Genomic DNA, 21566 nt, shown 5'->3' with positions numbered 1-21566 from the left:
TTGAACCTGCTGCTGCTCATGCACTTGCCATGTGTCACACTCAAGGGGCATCCCTGGCATGTAGGCGTGTCGCTTGACATTAGAAGGGCAGGGCAGGGACTCCTTGTGGTATTTCTCTTGGGAATTGCTTTGCACTTGGCTTGGAAAATAATGATATTATACAATACAATTAACAGCTTTACAGCAACCACCATATTTTTTTTTCTCTTTTTTTTTTTTTTTTTTTTTACATTGCAGTGGACAATCCATTTTTGTTTTCTTGAGTTTAGACCACCAAATATGTACACAAAATTAAACAAATGTTATTCATTTCTACCTGCAATGAGTACAGTGTAAAAAATGTTTGTATTGCAGCCCCAGTGGCTTCTCCATTGCTGAGAAAATAGTTTGGTGTGGATGTTTATTAATGACCCTTGCAACCTCTGCGATCCTTTCTAATAATAAAGTGCTTGAGTTGTCAAATGATGCCGTAAATGTCCTAATCTACACTGACAAGGCTTTCTCACCCGAGTCATTAATCATATTGTATTAGATTTAATATAGGCAGGACACAATTTGTCATTTAGATAGTATAGTGGTGACAAAAACTGGTGCCGACTATGTGTTGCAGGTGTAACTTTCACTCAAAGATTGTCTGATTGACAAGTTCGTGCTCATGAAGGGAAAGGGTGCCATCTTCAGTCTCACATCAGCCTTAAATCTCAGCAAATATCCAATTACCTCAGCCTTTTTCAAATACACACTCCAGCCCTGTTCAGAAGGCCCACAAAATATTTTTGATACATAAAATACTGTATCGTAAGAACTCTGCTGACTTGGTGCTGTGCTAGGCTTGACTAGATGTCCTATTTTATAAATATTAAAAAAGCAGGTGAGTGTTTCATTGTTATTTTTATAACTGAAAGTGAACAAGCTTGGTTGTTTAGTAGAAAATTGAGGCATTTATTATATTTTTGCTTATATTTTTATCACTTTTTTTTTTTTTTTTTTTTTTTTTTTTTAAATAGTTGGCATTTGATATACTGTATTCCACAGGTAGTGTTTAAAAACTACCCTAATAAATAAATAAACCAAAGCCTTTTTACTTCAAATTGGTTTGACAATCATCATGCACTTTTTCATTTTATTAGGAGGACTGGACTTTTGTAGGTTTGAAATGTATGTATCATTAGACGTAATTATCTTATGAGTAACTATTTTAAAAATTGTTATCACACTTTCAGTGGTACCTATAGTTCAGAGAGATATTATACTGTTTGATCAAAAAAATATTTAAAAAAGAGTAGTTTCTATGGCCTATATTTTTATTACATTATTTTAATTGGCCTTGTTCCCATCTGAATCCTATTCTGCTGTAAGCAACCAGAAGTAGACTGATTTTCATGCTCCGAAATTAAATAGCTTGTTTAGTCTTGACAAAAAAAGCCCAACCTAAGGATTGAATTGCAGTCTTACTGTATCGAAATACACCATTTTTGTAACCTGTTTTTTCTAAGCTTTTTTTCTGACTGCATTCCAGTAATCATTTTCTCTGATTTGGTTTGGGGTTGTAGGTATTTTAACAGATTAGTACAAGTATATATATATATATATATATATATATATATATATATATATATATATATATATATATATATATATATATATATATATATATATATATATATCGTCTTTTTGTTTTATAAAAGGGATTGTTGGGTTATCTTTAAATAAAGAAAAAAAGGTGCTGTTAATTATTTCAAGATGATCTGATTGCACAGTTCTTTGAATAACTCTTGGACCATTGTACTGAATTCTCAGTTCTTAGTGGACCCGCACATGCGTCAGCCAGTGACAGCAGGCTTGCTGGGCAGGAGGAGGAGGAGGAGGAGGAGGAGGAGGCTCAACTAAAAGAGCCCTGAGATAAATGCGACACATTAGATAGCCACTGAAAGACAGGCACTGTTGACAGGGTGATCTCTAAATGCAAGTCATCTTGCTATAAACAGAAAGGTGAGGAATGCCATTGGTCTGAGTGGAACTTGTTTACTATCCTCTTCTCTTGGTTAACTTAAATAAACTACAGTACGCTCCAAATAAAATACAGATTGCCAGTGCTACCTGAGCTAAACAAAACAGAAGACTTGGAAAAAACTGGAGAACTTGTACCTTTCTGTGTAGATCACTGTGAGTGCTTCTCGGACACACGCAGACAAAAAAACGGTGATGTTTTAAGGATACTGTTTTTACTTTTCAACTTCCACACTTCTGTACTGTTAAGGTAAGCTTATGTTCTGCTATTTATTTGGCAATGGATTGCATTTTTTAAGGGTTTTATTTTTTGCACAGTTTTGTTTTTGTTTGTTTTGATATAAAATAGCTTAAATTGTTTGTTTTTGGTGTTTGTTATGTTACAGTACATCAATCTTCAAAACATATATTTTTATTTTAACACTCAGATATTTCATGGTGTTTGTCTTTAATTTATATGACTAGAATGTTTCTCAGTATTAGTGTTTTGTTCTGGTTGTCTAGCTTAAATATAGTATTGCTGTTTATTTGTTATTTCCTTTCAACATTACTAAATTTAAATAAATTATATTGTATGTGTTATATTTAGGAAAATACCAATAATGTATTTGCATTTTGTTATGTAAAGTCCTTGATAAGTAAATGTATAGTTAAGAGTCTGTGTTCCGCCTTATAATGAGACTGCTAGTGTTAGTGTAATGGCATTATGGGGCAAATGGGAGCCATGACCGTACCGCTTTATAACCTGTTCTGCAGTCTAAAGGGTTACATTATAAAGGGTGTGCACTGTGTTCAAACACATAAAATGAAGAATGATTTTGCTTTTTGACTAAACTATTTTTATGTTCAAAATCTTTAACAGAGACTAACAATTCTTCATGTACATAAATTGATTCCCAAAAATAAGAATCTTATATGTACATTTATTTTTTATCCTAAAACCCGGTGTGTTTATTAATATATACACTGTAAATGTATTCTTAGTATTAGTAGTCACAGTATAGTATTATTGTTATTACTATTGTATGTATTGTTAATATTATTTATATTCTTGTACACACTTATTTTATGTTTATTGTTTAAGGATTTTCTTTTTAAATTTCTAATGCAATTTTTTAGCATACAAGCTTGCGTGTGTGTGAAGGGTTAATGAAATAAAATAAACTACAGAACCTTCTTTGTAAACATCAATATAACAACATACAATTTTGTAAGTAATTAAAAGTAAATATATATTTTTTACATTTTCATTTCGGAGAGGGAAATTGTTTTGATGTTTTAAGAATTGGTATTGATGATGATGATGATGATTGTTGATTCATTTACCCCGTAAAGTAAGCATAACTACATTTAACGGTGTAGCTGTTATATGTAAAACATGCACAATATATCAAAATATATATTGGAGGTAGTACCTGGGTATTTTGTACACATTTATTTTGTTCATTTCATAGTGTTAAAATCCATTCCTGGAAGTGAAAATTGTTGTAAACATTCCAGCAATCATACAACTAATTGTGTGGCTTTTCCCTAACATGTTTTACTTTATATGTGGCTCTTTTTATGAAAAAAAAAAGTGGAACTGAAGTTGAAAAGAAAGAGTATGTTCCCATAATCTTACAAGTTGGCATTGTTCACAGGATTCTTAAATGTCTGTTTCATTCAGGGTAAGCCAGTGAAAGTTACAGTGCTGAACTGACTTGCAGAGGAAACAAAATACAATAAACCAAGCATTTTCTTTCTCAAATCTGAAAGCAGATTTACATCAGCAGGGGGCTGCTGTGTTTTATAAGAAAGTTATGAAAAACGATTATTAGCCCTAATGAGATTCAATTAACTCAGGGTAGTTGTTATTTCCCATCAGCCACTATTAATTGTATATATTTGTTATAAATATATATATATATATATATATATATATTATATATCTATATATATAGATATATATATACTATATATAATATATTCTATAATATTCATAAGTCTTATACTGAACGTTCCATAGTAAAGAAATTTACCCAAAACGTGTTTTTTTTTTTTTTGTTTTTATCCTTTTAGAAATATATACAAGAACTGGAATGCAGGCAGTGTTAAAAGTGTGCAATACAGTGCAATACCTATGACAGCTGTCAAGTGTGTTTGTGCATGTTGAGTGTGCATAAGTGGCTGCACGGGCATTCTGCATGTGCTCCTGCACTCTGTGCTTCCATGGTCTGATTTCCAATGTGCAGTTTATTAAAGTGTAACTCTAGCCTCGCAACTCGCTATAGGGAAATGATACTTGGATGTCTGTTGAGAAGGCATCACAGCTGCTTGTGAAATAACGGGGAAGCCAGAATGACTTCATAACAGTGCTGAGTGGGATTTGACAAGTCATATGCACTTAAAGTAAGAATGGGGTCAGATAATAATGGCAGAAAGGCTCTTTGCTATTTGTGTAATTTAATTGAGGTCTGTCTTTTCTAGATTATGTTTACAGATAACAAAAGGTTGAATGCATTCTGCCTATTTGACCCTATATAAGCAAATGCATCTGCATATAAGTACATTTTATTACATCTTTCAAATAAAACCGTATTCATGAATTATAGCATTTTCAACAATATTTATATTTTCACAAAGGTCAGCAAATGTTTTAGACTCTAATCTTATATGCAAGAAAGAAAAAAAGAAAGAAAGAATGAAAGATTTCACTACTTAAACCAGAGCATGGAAAACCATAAGCATTTGTTTTGTAAATCTGATTTATGAGCAAAAAGAAGCTGACATTTACTGTGCATGTACAAATAGCACAAACCATTCCAAAAACAGCATTAGGAATGCCCAGCAGTATGAAAGCACCTTTTATTATGTAGGCATGTATGTATCTAAAAGATATAGCAGAAAAATCATCCAACAATTATTTGTTTATTTTGAATAAATCGCATTAAACAATGCTGTCATTGAAAATGGAAATGTGCCCATGTTCTTTAGTTTTCGCTGCTACTGTAGGTACATGTTTTATTTTTTTTTTGGTTTCTTTTTTTTTTTTGTCAGTTATTTAGAAAACTGACTGACAGCTTGTTTAATAGTAAATCAGACACTAATCTGTGCCTTTGGCAAAAATGTTAAAGAGCTGGATTAGTGAAGTACTGGAAGACTGGCTGTGATGGTGACCGTTGCGTTTTGCAGGTCACAGTTAATGGAGAAGCCTTCTTAACCTTGTGGCCATAACATTCCAAGAGCTCTTGCAGGACGGGATGTGGAGGCTTGGGAGCAAGATACCATAGGAAGGAAATCTCTAGCCTGCTTAAACTTCAGGGGTTTAAAAGCATGTTGCATATTTGGTGGCCTGTTTTTTTTTTTTTTTTTTTTTTTTTTTTTTTGTTAAAAGCTGCGGGTACACAATATTTTTTTAATGAGAAATATTTTACATGGTTATATAAAATACGGCAGTAAAGGTATGTAGGTTTTAACTGTGAATGAAAATAAAACGTAAACAGCAAAACCCAAATTTAGTTTTTTATGGGAATCTTGTATTGATTTTCTTTTTTTATCAAAACGTTTTATAATTTTATAGTTGATGCATTATAAACAACTGCTATTGAATACAGTATGATCAAATCAAGTTACAATGTGAGTAAATACAACACTAAAATAAAATTACTATGAATACTGAATCAAGTCTACTTTTTCATTGACAGTGTGTACAATACTTTAAATGGTAAACAACTGTTTCATAGGAAGGGTTTTCATGGAAAAATAAAAATAATTCTCATGCTATTCTGATTTCCATGTTGTTTTCTTTTAGGTAGACAAATTCCCCTTCCAAATCCTAACAACCAAATTGATATTAAAATACAGGAGGGTATATTTAAATGTTTCTGTCTGTGTTCCAATTTGGCCTTGCGCAAATACTGATATCATGCAGGTTTCTTCAGCTAGATTTACACAAGATTGTGTTGAAGAACCGTAAGTACAGCCTGCCACCAAAAATATAAAGCAAAATAAAGAAAACAAGGGAACAAAAGAAAAACCCAAACATATCGTTACACAAATACAAAACAACTACAACAAAATACATGCCAACATTGATGATTCTATATATATATATATATATATATATCATATATTATATATATTATATATATAAATATATATATCACCCACGTACATGTATACATCATGTTCAAAAGGATGTCTTGTCATCGAAGTCGTAAGACTAGCGACATCAGATGCTTGATTCGATTTTAGGTCGTGAAAAGCCAATTACTATAGTTTTAATAGGAGGTTAATGATAGTCAAAATTATCCAGTCAAAATGTTTAGTACAGTACATTTTCAAAATACTGGTAGTAAATCTACAATAGGCTACCCTACTCACCCTCATATCCCACTACATCATATTCTTATACTAATAATAATAATAATAATAATAATAATAATAATAATAATAATAATAATAATAATAAAGAGGACAGTGCAAGGCTCTCACCAGTAGAATGAATTTTGTATTATATATATATTTTTTGTTATTGAGGTATACTGATAGTCCTTATGAGTTCAACAAATCTTTACAATGCTCATCCACCTAGGCATGCTTCTATTTTTCTGGAACTTCTTGCAGCAAGCTGATGTTAAGCCCTGTAATTGTCTTTTTGAAGAAACAGGTTTTTTTGTTCTTTTTTCATGCTCAATGTATTAGGGTTAAGAGATTTTACTTCAGCTCTATAGCTGGTGGCTCAAGCCAGGGGCTGTCGGTAGCCCGCAGCAATAATACAGGTGAACATGGGCACCAATTCCCAGCTATGCTATTTTTATACTTTTTGAGGTACAAATTTGATTTTTTCTGTACCCATGATATATGTATGTTGAGGCTATTGAGGTTAACGTACAATGAGTTGCGTCTTATTGCTAAGGGGCAAAAAAATAAAAGGCTTGAAACAAAGGCCATTATTTACTTATAAATTCTTTGCAAACGGCTGCATTTTTTTTTTATTTGTAGTAGCATCAGTACTTTTTTTAAAACCTTGCTTATAAAACAGCTCAAGTGGCAATAATTTGAAATGTTGAATAAATGCTATCACATCAAAATCCCTCTACTGTATGCATATTGTTTTCTATTTGGTCAAAGAAGTTTGACAGGGCAGCTTCCAGCAGATCTTAGTTGTTAATAAGGAATTGCTTGTTATGGCTTTTACTTATAGTAGAAAGTTGCACAAGGTTACGTCACAAGCCAGATCTTCACTGCTAACGTCTCGCAAACATAAGGTACGGCTTTTGGACAGTTTTCCATTCAAAAGATCAGTTTGCGCTGCTTTTTAGAGTGAAAAAGTGATTTACCCATCCTTTTAACCCATACCATGTTTTAACCGCGCCCTTCCAATAGCATGAGGAATGTGTGTTGCTTGTGCTGCTACATTGCTTTCTCATGACAATGGAGAGAGAATGTGGAGATTTTAAACTTCATGAAAATCCTGCCTTAGAAGCTTTGAGCATTAAGTCTTTGAAATGTAAATTATTTAAAATAAAAAAAACACAAGTGTACTGAGATTAAGTATGATTATAGAACATCCCAAATTTAAAATTTTTTATCCAAAATGAAAAACTGATGTAGGTTACGATACCTACACAAATTATTTCAATAACAAAAGTGTAGCGACCATTATTCATTAACAAAAGTCTTTGTTTGGAAGAGTTGAAGCAGTTTTATTTTTTCTTAATATTAATCAACTATATTTTTCCTCTCTTTTTTGTGGCAGAGCATTAAGTAATTGATGAAATTGTGTGAATACATGTTTTGCATCCGATTTTCAAAAGTAAATACTTGAAAGTAATCAGTGCGTTTGTTGCCTGATGACGTGTGTATTCACTGGCATGGTATTTTTTAGATATAATTTAGATTTCAAAACCCTGTGAACAACGTTCTGTATTGTTACAATAAAAGAAAAGTGCAGATTTCAAAACGCTTTTATTCTGAATGATGATCTCATGAGCATGCATTCATTATTAAGGGTATTGAATTATAAGGATCAGTTGTGTCTGCACATTTTGTGATGTTAAATTAGCAATTAGATGGTCATTAGTAAAGCCATGAATTTTAAATGTCTTGCTTTTTGTATTTTTTTTAAACAATACACACAACTATTTACCAGTACTTAATGGCTATTGTGCCAACTGGTAATTGTGTCATTTATTTGATCAGTTTTGATCCAGATCAGTCTGATGTAGAATACCTGATTACAGTGATGTTTCTAATTATTCAGCTGCCTAGTCAGACTTGTCAGAAGTATCAGAATAGTTTGAATGTATTCTTGGTTAAAATTCAACCATTGTGTTATAACAAAAGCAAAAACATAAAGTACTTTTAAACTGGAAATTGTATGGTTTGTCTATTTTGATATAATGAAAAGTAGTTAGATACTATTTTTTTGCATACATTTCTTTTTTATTTAAATCTTTTTTTCATAGTGGAAAACCAGTCTGTCGAGTCATGGCTTTCAGACAGACATGGCCTATCTGTGGTACCCCATCACCTTTTCTAGACAGTTATGGGAATTTCCTTTATTTTCTACAGGGACTTAAGTGCATGGCGGTGCAGGGGCTGCGGGTGAGGGAAAGAGTTAAAGATGATCAAAGAATTGCATTTAAATGTACTTACCGTACCAAGGGTGTATCTCGTTGAGACAGACAGGAATGGACTCTAAAGTCTGAGATGATAGTGATAAAAGTGACAAGCTTGTAAAATTTCAAAAAGGATGAAAAGCCTACATAAAAGCGCTGTTTGTAACGTGAGATTGAGCAGGGCATCATGTGACCCATGCCCTGACACTAACAGTTAAATACTGCTTCTGATGTAGTCCCAGCAGGGTGATTGTAATCAAAAACACAACTGCACAAAGAGGTGAAAAATCACTTTCAAAACAGGGGCATTTTAAAATATTAATGCTGACAAATGTACTCATGCAAAACAATGTATAACAATAGTAATAGCTCACTGAGAGCAAGAACATAGTGTATATATATATATATATATATATATATATATATATATATATATATATATATATATATATATATACACACACACACACACACACACACACACACACACACACACACATGTTATCCGTTATTTCTGTATCTTTTGACTTTCTAAACAAGTTTTAAAAAAATACCCCAACACACTGGACTCTTTACTGAGTAGTCCTGTGTGTGATGAAAACATGACCATCCCTGAATGATTTTCACAGAAGCATCAAGGAATACAGACCACTGGAATGTACATGTCAATTGAAAATGTAGTACATGTGTTAAACATGAAAAAGGGTTTGTTTGCACAGCTATTAAATACCAGCTCCATACATTTTGAAACATGCTGAAGATTTACTGTTATAATTAGTCTCTCAGAAATAGGAATTGTAATAAGTACCTGCTGCCTGTCACCACCCAGTCTCTAATCAAGTGCTTTGCCTGCCTGTGGTAACTCGTGGTTGATGACGAGCACTGTGACATTTGCTGTAACTGTGGTGCACATCATGTGGTTATTTAATTATTTAATAACGTTTATGAAGTCTCTGCAGTGCAAATGTGCGGTATTTTAAAGATTTGTTTTTTGATATAAGGCACTGTTCAGTTGTTTTAACCATTAAGACTTTTTTGTCAACCATATGGCCTTTTTTTTTTTTTGGTTTACCTTAAAATCAAGTTTATTATAGTCTGATTAGTCTGTTTCCTTCATCTGAAGTTCTCAAAGACATGACCCATTTTTGGTGTCCAAGAGCCATTCACAAATCCCTGCTATTTACAATTATTTCACATTTCAACTTTTAAGTATATTTTTTCCTTAGAAACCAAGCCATATTTTAGTTATATATTATATTTCCTGTTAGTTGTCCAAAAAAAAAAAAAAAAAAGTTTAAATTCCCTAGAGGAAAATAGTTTTGAAATAATTGATAACATTCTTTTATTGTAATGTGAAAAATGACACAAGTTGTAGTCATAGTTCTTATAATGCAGCACATGAGTCTTTTCAATGTTTATTTTAAGGAAAGTTGTATGATTATTACACAAGAAGAAATAAGAACACAGTAGCACTCAATTTCAGTACAGTACTTTTTTAGAAGTTCATCTGCAAACTGCTTAAAAATTAATGGATGTAACTTTGGAAGACATTATTAGACATTTAAAAAAAATCATATCAAACAAGAGTTAAAGCAATACTCTAAGATGATATATTGTGTAACCCCTGTGGTTCTAGTGGAGTAAGCATGTTTACATTAAAAAATACCCTGGAGCAAATTAAACCCTGGTGGAGCTGTAAAAACAGAGTTCATACATTATTTGTCTTCAGTTTAGTTTTTTAAACTAGATTTTTGCAAACGCTTAAATAAGAGATAGAAGGATGAATATAGGAACATTTATATTTTATGATCTGATGTCAAAGGGTGTAAGTACATGTTAAAGTTTTGAAAAATGGCTCTTTGGAGATTTTAACCGATTCTAGAGTGAGAGCCAAGCAGCTTCCTGTAAACACACCCCATACTGATTCAACTATTTTTTAATACTTACACCATGAAATGTTTTTTTTTTTTGTTTTATTGGACTGAATTGTTACTCTGGAGAGGTGAACTGAAAGCATCTGTAAAAGCAAATTGAAGAAATGTTTATTAAATTAAAAGCTAATTCTGTTTCTGCTGTTGTAACAAAGATGTAATCGTACTTTAAGCCATTTTCCTGACATGTTTTTATGCAGTCGTAGATAGAAAATCTATGACACATGTGAGCTCAGATATCTCTGCTTTGTGTTTTGCCAGCTAAATAGCCGTACGTTTCTTAGTTCACCTGCATGGGTTGGTAAATGCCATTGCAAATATCCAGCACTGTTTAATTTCAACTGTTTTTGCAGTGGTAGAGTTGATTCTTCACCTTAAACAGCAAAGAAACAATAAAAGAATAGGAAGTGAATTGCAGTGGTGCTCAAACACCTACAGTATTAGGTTTCGGGTTCAGATATTCAGAAGTTTGAAGTACTGTTACCAATGTTTAGAATCTCACCCCACTTGGTTACTTTTTAGTACACATTCCGTTAAAATTAGCAAATTATCCATTCACTTTAAGGTTGTTATTTTTGTTATTTTTTGTGTTTTCATTTTTTGTACATATGTTCTCTAAAAAGACTACAAATGTAGGGGATACCCAAGTTCACTGATATTTCATAGACTGGAGACCAAATACATAATGTAATAAAGTGCCTTGGAATTTAGTAAAATGTGCCAAATATAGTGGTTGCAATAGTTTTGTTTAATGGTGGATACTGTAAAGTGTGTTTGTATGTTCATGCACACAAGCACAGTTCAGAGAAGATATTTGTGATATATGTTGTAACAATTTACGCGAACAAAAGAAAAAAACAGTTCCATTCCAAAACTGGACACATCTGAAATCAGCTATGCTTAAACCATTGGAATAGGGCACTCCAAACAGCTGATGTGGATTTGAACCCCAATGTCTCAAATCCCAAGATGACAGGACTGAATCCCAGCCTTTCAGTATGTTCTTGAATGTAAACTTTAAGAGGTTTATGTGGTAAGATATGTGGTTACTTTGTTATTATTCATTTTTTTGTTTATATATTTTTCTCATACAATCAATTTCTGGCACAAATAAGTCTTTGTTAAATACATGTGGGTCTTCCACAAATTCCTTGTCAGCTGAAATGTTTTTGAAGTTTATAATCAGTATACTCTGAGAATCTAACCAAGTAAATAAAGTTATACTTATTTATAACCGTGAATGCATGGTTACATGTTTAATTATAGCCTTGGCACAGTTCAGGAGGCAGTTCCTTGCTGTGCAGATCGACCTACATTTGTATGTTCTTTTATGACGTTCTTTACAAGCATTAATCATTAAGTATAACATGGACATTTGTAGCTTATTACCTTATTGAATAAAGGCAGTATAGGGTTAGTAACTAAGGTTAGTGCATTTATATCATAATTAATGATACCATGATGTTGTTTTCTATGTGTTACTAATAATTGGGGGGAAATAAACTCACCATGGCACACTAACGTTCTAACTTGTACGTTTTTATTTTGTTGATTCTGGGGAGGAAATAGAAGAAACCCTAGCATTGGGATAAAAATTGTTCTTTGCTGAACAGAGAACAGCAGCTACTAAGTAAGGAACCTAGTTGTTTGGTTTCTTTGTTCTTAGTTCGAGTATTCCCATGTCAGTTGAGTCAGAGGTTTTTACATATTAATGGACCTGGGGAAGTGCATTTGGCTGCTGTTCATCGGGACAATAATGAAATGTACTGTTTAGTTAGTTCACACTGCTGCTCTAAAAAAATGCGGAAGTGTTTTATAAAGATTATAGTGAGGAGAACTGGATCCGTTTTAAGTGCTATACAAGCACTGTATCTGAACTCTGGAGGAGGAAGTCCTGTTTAATGTTTTTTTTTTCTTTCTTACAGGTAAAGAAAACACACACCGAATCACATGTTTCAGAGCCTTCAAACACCAGGTAACCAGATATTGAAATAATTTACCTGCATGTGAATTTAGACTATATTATGATGGGGTTTGTTAAATCTTTTGGTCATTATAGGACATATTTGCTAAGCTTTTCTTACTAAGTTTGTACAACTTATTGAATGTATTAAAAACAAAACAAGCAAGACATAAATGTTAGCCTAGCGGGATTCAGGGGGCGGGAGCTAGGGCTGCTTAATTAACAACTATCATTATTAATCTCCTATTTAAACTCCAATCTCACACTCCTTCTCTGTCTAGTGTTTTGCATTCTAGCAAACACTCAGACTGTAAACCCTCTCTCTTTACTAAAGCCTAAGTTTCGTCTTCTCGCTCTCTCGATTCAGAGCAAATTTTCTACCTGCTCTGAAGATTCTTCTCATCCTTCAGCTTTTTTCTTTCTTTCACTCGCTGCAGCAGCTTTATCGCCAGTTAAGCCTGCAACTGTCTGATCTTCAGCCGCGCCGTTCAACGTGGCGCTGCATTATTCAACCTGTACTTCATCTCCATTATGAAGATTGGCCCTCCCCCAGACTTTTAAAAAACGCTGTTCGACAAAAGCATTAACATTCCTGTCGACAGCAATCACTTTGCTTTGTTCACAGAACCAATCTTTCCTCATCGCCCTTCCCCCATTCCATGCAGCCAGATCTAAACATAATCTTCCTTTCCAGCACGACGCACAATTCATTTCCAGCACAACCTTTCTTTAAAGATTAGTACAGCAACAGGATTCTGAAAGTTGTTTTCACAAAGGTATTTCTCCTCCGTAGCAGTTCAGTATTAAAGCAGCAGCAGTGTCCCTCCCCTCCTTGTGATTCGATAACAGAGTTACAATCCTGTTACTCTCTCGTCTCCTTGCAGATGCCATTGCAGCTTCTGACCCCTCAGCGCCCGCCTCTACAGTAGATCTGCCAATCGTCCCGCTTGCGTCTGTTCCCTATGTGGTTTCCTGGTTTAGCAATTTACTGCTGCTTACTTTCAGCAGCCGACACAAAAAATCATAATGGGTAAGGACGTTAATTTCGTTTCAGTTCTCATTTCAACGCGGAAACCCCAGCTTTGTTCTTGTTCTAGCTTCGTGCTTTATAACATACTACGTGAATCCTACTCGCGTGACGTCACTTTCAGAACAAACCACTGCTGAAAAAAATTATAATTAATTGCCGATCGCATGAACTCCAAACGACACTGTGCTGCAACTTTTTCACTAGTGCCTCACAGACAATGGTTACTACAGACTACTGGGAGTGTTAAGTTGCCATGGTAACCAAGCAGCTTCATGAGGCACTGTGAGCTCTGTGATTCAGTACTGCAATCTTCCAGATTTCTGCCGCCGTGCTTTCAACTGGAGAGAGCAACTTGCTAAATTCTGCAAGCGTGTCTCGTGGACCTATGTTAACATATTTATATACATGTTTAACTGTCCTAAAACATGTATTAAATATATTTTAATTAAAAAAAAAAACAACAGAATGTCTTCATAGATAGACAGAAAACGCTTAGCGAGGTCATGCCTCACTTGCCTGTAATGACGAGTCGCATGTGATTTCAACAACCCCTTCTATCAGATGTCTCTCTCTCTCTCTCTCTCTCTCTCTCTCTCTCTCTCTCTCTCTCTCTCTCTCTCTCTCTCTCTCTCCCCTAACATCAGAAAATAAATAACTGAAGGTAAAGATATAGTTACACTCAAGTCACGTGACATTAAGATCCAAACCACCGTCAAGAGCTAGATCAATATTGTTTCTACATCGTGGAGCTCTCAGTTAGATAAGGGGGTACTATGTGTTTCTACATCGTGGAGCTCTCAGTTAGATAAGGGGGTACTATGTTTTACAAGTACCATAAAGCATTCTCCGCTAAAGCTGCCGCCATCTCAGCAGCAGATAACCATTTTTTCGATCGGTCTTCCCCTGATTTAGACCTCTTTAACCACATTTTCAGCGGTTTGCGAGCCAACGCCTGCGGACTCTGCGCATTCATAGCCCATTCTACATCCCTCTGTCAAAATACAACCATGATACAGCATCAGAGCATTTAGGATAAACATCCCAAAGCCACTTTCTAAAGTCAACGGTTTTATTCTAATCATAACCTCTAGATCACTGTAACACCACAAGTTCTATATATTTAGCTGGTCCACTTTTACTGGAAGTGTCATGTATTTTAAAATCAAGAAAAATTTTACTTTGGTATGTTAATATTTCATTTGATCTGAGCTGCCAGCCAGATACAGAAATCATGTCCTACGATTATCAACGTCTTAGTTAAAGCAGCTTCCTACCTTATAATGGACAACGCACTCATGGACTGCTCCTAATCAAATCAATAGGTTTTGTAGCGACCTCAGAGCAATGCTTATCTCTTCCGAAGCCTTATCTTCGGCTCCATTTAAATCACCTGAACACTTAAAGACCAATATTGACGTCCTATTAAAGCGTCAGACAAATTGTGCAACCTCTTCAATCCCAAGGAGGAGCTTCATGCAGCGTAACCCATTGCCGTCTATTTATTCAGCGCCTGTCAGGCATGTCAGGTTCAATTTATTTTACATGCGCTGTTTATTTTACACACTGTTTAAAATATTTTTTTTCAGAGTAAAACTGGTTTAAAGGGCATTGCAATGCTAAATGACATCAGTACTGGATCTCCAGCCAAGCCACACCCCGTGTTCACATACCTCTTTATAGACGTGCATACTGATAAATCCTCTCCTGATCACTCGTTTTATCACCAAACTCCTCAATGATGCGATCCAAGTCATTATTTTATTACTATAACATCTCCAAAAAGCTCTGCAAATGTCTGTGATATTCTTTGAGCACTGGATGTGGAAGCAGCTACCTCCTGTGTTTATGTCTGCTTGTCTCTGTATGGTACAGCTGCTAGGGCTATTGCTCACACGCCCCTTTTTTTCCGGTTTCATTCGACTCCTGTCGGTCTCACTCGGCCATTGAATGGTTCTCTCTGCTTTTTCCGGAGAAAAAACTACTAGAGACCTGTGCTTTACATCTTTTCGATGATATCGGACAGGGTCCAACACTGGACCGGAAACGGGAAATGGTAATGTCGGACCTGGTCCGACGTAGGACTGCAAAGGGTTAAATTTGCTCATGTCTCACAATATGCTTCTTTTCACACACTTCAGCAGATCTCTGCTCTGTACAGCAGGCTACTACACACTATAAACGGTTGTCCACCGCACACCGGTAATCCACCTTACACTATTGAGATCACTCTGCTTCACCTGACCTCTGCTCTCTATGGCAGGCCACTGCACTCTACTGACAGCAGTCCATCATATACTTCCTCAGATCCCTGCACATTTTAACAGATCCTGCCCTCTACAGTTAATCACTCCTCCCTACATCAGATCGCTGCTCCCTACTTCAGATTTGTCCACTACTGCAGCATGCAAAAGTTCAAACTGCACAATTATATCCTGTTACTGGCTTGCATCCCATCTCACTACCCATGTTTCCAGAACTGGCCTTCTGCCCCAATTCTATACCCCTCATTAATTTACAATCGGGGCAGATACTTCGCTAGCTAATGCCAACATCAATCTCTAACTAATCAAGAACATGGGGCACTGGACCTCAGCAGCAGTCGACTCATGCATTCGTTCATCCACTACCGACATAGCACCATCCCATCAAAAAAATAGGTAGCATACCCAGAGTGAGGGCTATTTGACTGCCGGGGCCACCAGAGGTTTCCCCCTACTAGAAAAGTTTTTTTTTTTTTTTCCCCTCTCCATTGAGCGGCAGATAATCACATTACCATCCCACACTAACTCTATCCTAACGCTCCCCCGTTTGTCTCATATGCCCTTTCCTTTCCCGTCTCCTTTCTAGTTGTCGTTTTTTATGTTATAAACTGGTGCTACTCTATTGTTTGTCTCATGGTGAGGGTCTCTACAGGGAGCCAGGGTCCCTCCTTTGCGAGGGTAAGTGAGGATTCACTCCTCTGACCTTATGTCATTCACGCTACCTCATCCTCGCACTAGGGGGATTCTCGTGCGCCTGTTTTAACTCAACATGTGAGACACTGTTGTGGCCCAGTTCATGCTCTGAGAGGTGCCTGTGCCGAGCAGAGCCCTTTTATATGTTTTTAGATCCTGAGGAACGTGACCGTCGACCAAGGTCAGTCCTCGTGCAAAGGAGAGCTCATCAGTCAGGATCTCTTTTCTATCCTAATTTCGAGCCCGGGCCTCTCTAAGACCGCTCCTAATTCTGAGCCATACAGCTAGTCCCTCTGTCCTAGTCCGGGCTCTCTTCGCTTGCAAATGTCTTACTAACAGCTTGTTTCTTCTTCCTCTGCTCTATCCTTACAGCCACAGCAAACGTCCTGTGAATTGCCAGATCAACTTTATTTAGTTTTTGGTCCAGCACAAAATGGTCCCATTATTAACCAAATAAAAACAGTTATTGTTTCAAATCGTATTTTGTGCAATTTACCTGTTATTAATTTCGCATTTCAAAACATTTAACAAGCTTGTTTTATTACTTTTAGAAAAAAAAACCTGCTTAATAAATACGACCCATATGAAAAGGTCTCCTACATGCCCCCAGGTTTATTCTTAATATATTTGTAACTTTAATGGTTTTCTTTTGGTTTGTTTGTTTTTTGGATAAACAGTTTTGTACTGTAGAAAAAGAGCTAGCCCTATGTTTTATTAAAAAAGATCATCTAATTACCATAGCATGGCATTAAGGAAAAGACAAATGGCAGGATTGTAATTCTTACAGGTTGTAAACATTTAAAGATACAGAATAATGTTTCTCCCACTGCATACCGGTTGCCTGTTTAGAATTGGAACCTATCCAGAGAGTTAAATATAATTGTAGAACAAATGTTAGTTTACTTCAGAAAGATTTAGAAAACAAAAGGGTAATACTATAAAAAGGTAGCATACTATTAAAAAAAAACAAGTATGTCAATGTCATTCATTGCTGTTAAACCAAAAATAGAGCTGTCATTAACAGACAGGAAGATGCCCCCATGTACCCTCAGATTGTGATACTCTGGTTCTCTACTGTAGATATATGTAAAAAAGAAAACTGACATACAGACAGGCTGGCAGACAGCCCCCTTACACAGTTTATGCTAAAGCTATGCTGTATGAGATCTCACTTTCCATGGTGCAAGGTACATGTTGTATTATTAAATAAGTGTATCTTCTGGCTTGAGATTTTCATTTAATATCCGGTGTTTATTCAGTATGTTCTTGCTTGTTGATTTTGGATTCCAATCCATAAGAATAAGTGCACATGGAAAGAGTGCCTACGGTAGGAAAGTTATGAAATTGGGTGTGAGAACTTTTTCAGGAGAATTCTTGGAGTGAATTCTTTGTCTTGTTTGGTCCTCTTTCCTCTTTAGAGAAATGACTTTTAGACTATTTTGGGTAAATACATAGATACAAACTTAGCAAACCCACAAACTTTTTAGCAGGGCATCAATAAACTGTTAAATAGAGAGAAAAGGGTTGTCACCGTGCGTTTAAACTTGCATGGAAAAATGGTTGTAGATCCAGTGCAAATCTCTAATGCTTTTAACCACTACTTCACAAACCTAAGTGAAGTGAAAAAATTCTTGGTCATGAAACCTTTACTGACTGTATTCCTGAATCTTCTTTTAAATTCAAGCCGGTAAATGAGGGGAAAGTATATAAACTCTTAATACAAATTGATGCTTCCAAAAAAGCAGATGCAGATGGGATAGAACCTATACTCCTTAAGGTAGCTGCCTACCCATTGAAAAATCAGCTAGCTACATTAATTAATTAATAGGTCTGTTATATCTGGTGATATGCCGTACCAGCTTAAACAAGCATTAGTATCTCCCACATTTAAAAGTGGGGACATCACAGCCCCTGGTAAATATAGGCCTCTATCTATTTTACCCTTATCAAAGATTATCGAAAAAATCGTACAAACCCAATTGACTAATTACCTAACAACAAATAATTTATTTACAGATTATCAATCTTGTTTTCGAAAAGCTCACTCGACCACAACAGCTTTTTCTAAAATTAACAAGTGATATATATCAGGCTATGGGAGAAAAGAAACTTATCGTTGATGTTTTTATCGACTTCTCTAAGGCTTTTGACCTAGTTGACTATATAATACTTCTCAATAAGTTATGTAACCTTGGAGTAACGGGTCCTTCATTGTTATGGTTTAAATCACATCTAATGGAACGTACCCAAGCAACTGTCTATGAAAAAAAAAAATCCGACCTTATACCTATATCCCTGGGTGTCCCACAAGGATCAATTCTGGACCTCTCTTATTTTCTATTTTTATTAATGAAATACCCAAAATCTGTAAGAAAAGTTCAGTACATATGTATGCGGATGATACGGTGGTTTACTACAGATCTGATAGTATCCATGATTTAACTAAGATACTACAGAATGATTTTCTTGAACTTCAATAATGGTTTGATGATAACGGTCTGATTTTAAATGAAAAAACAACAAATATCATGTTATTTGATGCAGAAAAATTAATACAAAACAATAGCGTACATTTTTCCATTACCACAAATAAGGCTACTGGAGAGTTGATACCTTTAAATATCTAGGGGTCTATATTGACACAACTCTTTGTGAACAAGTTGGATTTAGTCAGACCATAAGTGAAAACCCACAGCACTGCAAGGGGTTATGGTGAGTGAAATGCGCTGCTGCGCTGTTTAATCAATAAACAGAAAATAAAAGTCTGAACAAACACTTTGTAAAATAAAACGACACAGTAGCCAAAACGAACAGACAAACGGTGGGCTAACAGAACACAAGTACCGTGCTGGCACTCCCAGCACACAATAGCAATAGCAATTGTAATTTTAATAGTATAAATCTTCTCCTCTCTCTCACCCGTTCTCCACACACCGAACACTCAACCCCGAAAACATGCTGCTTTTATGCAGCTGTACTGAGACTCGATTGCTAATCAATCATTCAATTGGAGTCTCGGTACAACTGCTCATGAGTTAAGTTAATGCAATTTCCCATGCTCACATATTATTACAATTTACCTGCACGTGAAGTGCTTTGCAATCCTCCTACCTAAATACAAACATACATTTTACACAGACCCATTTATATCCTGTGTACCAATGACTATACACCAACATTAATACACTACATACAACATAAAACACAATTAAATAGCACAGGGGTGGGGCACTTTGCCTCACTCTTACATTTGAAAACCATATTAAAGACGTATGTTGTAAAATTGGAAGGAAGCTAGGTGTTTTATATGCTCAGCGCCACTGTTTAAGCTTTACAGCAAGGCTTACACTGGCCCAAAAACTTATATTCCTCATTCTAGATTACAATGATGTCATCTATAGGACAGCTAATAAGGAGTCATTGAAAAAGATGGATACAATGTTTAACAGGATCTGTAGGTTTGTACTCCAGTGCACCCCACTAGAGCATCATTGCAGCTTATACTCCAGGTTAAATTTACTGACACATGCAAACAGAAGGAACTATCATTGGTACCTGACTCTCCTTAAAGGGGCACAAAATGCATTGCCTGTTTATTTAAACTTTTTTTTTCAGGAGTTTTCTAGTAGGTACAGTTTGCGCAATGTCAGTGGTACGAAATATTTTGGAACAACTACAGTGAAGAGTGTTGTGGGTAGAAAATTGTTTGCTTTTGCTGCAGTCTCTAACTGGAACCACTTGCCAGTTATGCTTAGATCAGAGACCTCACACAGTAATTTAAAAAAATTGTTGTACCAGTATTTATCCAAGCCCTGTATGTGTACTGTATGATTTTACTGAACTGCTCGTTGAACTGCTCTGATTTATATTCGTTTATTTATGTACTAATTGATTGTATTTATGGTGTCTTCTGTTTTTGTTTGTGGAAACTGTAAATGTATTGCCCTTGCCAGGACATCTCTGAAAACAAGTTAAATTAGCTCATATGGCTTTCCTGAATAAAGAATTTCAAACAATAAATTTGGGTTTATGGAATTTACTAACCTCTGCAATATGTAATTTTATGTAAGTCATTCTGCCTACTGTAACCTTGTAAACTAAAAAGGTTTTAAAATTAGAACTAGTATTAAAGGATTATAGGTATGATCAGTGCAGGTTATAAAATATTTTCAAATTTAGTATTATTATTTTTTTGTGGCTTAATGCATGCATAGAGTATTTAAACCCATGTCTTATGAGAAGCATCCAGAACAGTGCAGCTCACAAATGGAAGGTTTGTATTGCAAGTCATTACATGTAGAGATCATATATTCCCCGCCATGGCTGTAAATTCCAAATTAGAGATTTCAGTGTGATGAAAAAGTTGATAAAGTTCATGAAAAATACTACACACTGTAAACAAGAAAATTGATGTCTCTAAAAAGGCTAAAAATGTGTCTGCAGCAGATCACATAAAGCAGTATCCAGCAGCAATGGAGGTAAGCTCTTCTGTACGTCCTGCAACGTTACTATAGATCACTATCGAGAATCTGCTGTTGACAAGCATTTAGATTCAAGTATTCATCGAGAGAGAAAGGCGGATATCCAGAGCAGTACCGTGACTGCTTTACTTGCAAAGAAACAAAAACGGTGACTTCCATGTTCCAAAAGTCCACTGAAAACCATGAAGCACGAAACACATTGCATTTTGACCTGACAGAGGCGTTTGTTTGCGCAAATACCCTCTTGAAAAATTGGACAACCAAAAGTTATGTAAATTCTTCAGTGTAGCATCTGGTGGAGTGATTCCTTCATGAGCCCAGCTGAGATGTGAATACTTACCTAAAGTTGCCGAGTATCAAAGCAGGAGATTATGGAATTGGTAAAACAGTCTGGTTGCTTGTACTGACGAGTCGACTGATGCCCAAGATCAGTATGGGTTACACATTGTATTTGTTTTGCAAGACCTAAATGGTGAACAAGCATCTGACGAACTGGAACTGAATGTTGTCCTTGTCAGATACACTTTACCTACAGGCTGTTAATTACAACACCATTTCACAAGCTATTATAAAGTGCTTGAATAACTTTGATATT

At 35.4% G+C, this 21566-nt stretch overlaps 1 protein-coding gene across 1 annotated transcript in view; it reads left to right on the top strand.

Annotated features, from left to right (window-relative positions):
• eya4 (EYA transcriptional coactivator and phosphatase 4) overlaps positions 1-21566 on the top strand; it is a 95412-nt gene that overhangs the window by 33789 nt on the left and 40057 nt on the right. Inside the window, exon 3 of the mRNA XM_041252444.1 lies at positions 12469-12518. Coding sequence (XP_041108378.1) covers positions 12469-12518 — 50 coding nt within the window. The remainder of the gene's footprint in view (positions 1-12468; positions 12519-21566) is intronic.

This window comes from Polyodon spathula, chromosome 6 (genome assembly GCF_017654505.1).
Source record: "Polyodon spathula isolate WHYD16114869_AA chromosome 6, ASM1765450v1, whole genome shotgun sequence".
Classification (NCBI taxonomy): domain Eukaryota; kingdom Metazoa; phylum Chordata; class Actinopteri; order Acipenseriformes; family Polyodontidae; genus Polyodon; species Polyodon spathula.
The sequence above is the reverse complement of the archived record's forward strand: the minus strand, read 5'-3'. Positions and strand labels throughout refer to the sequence as shown.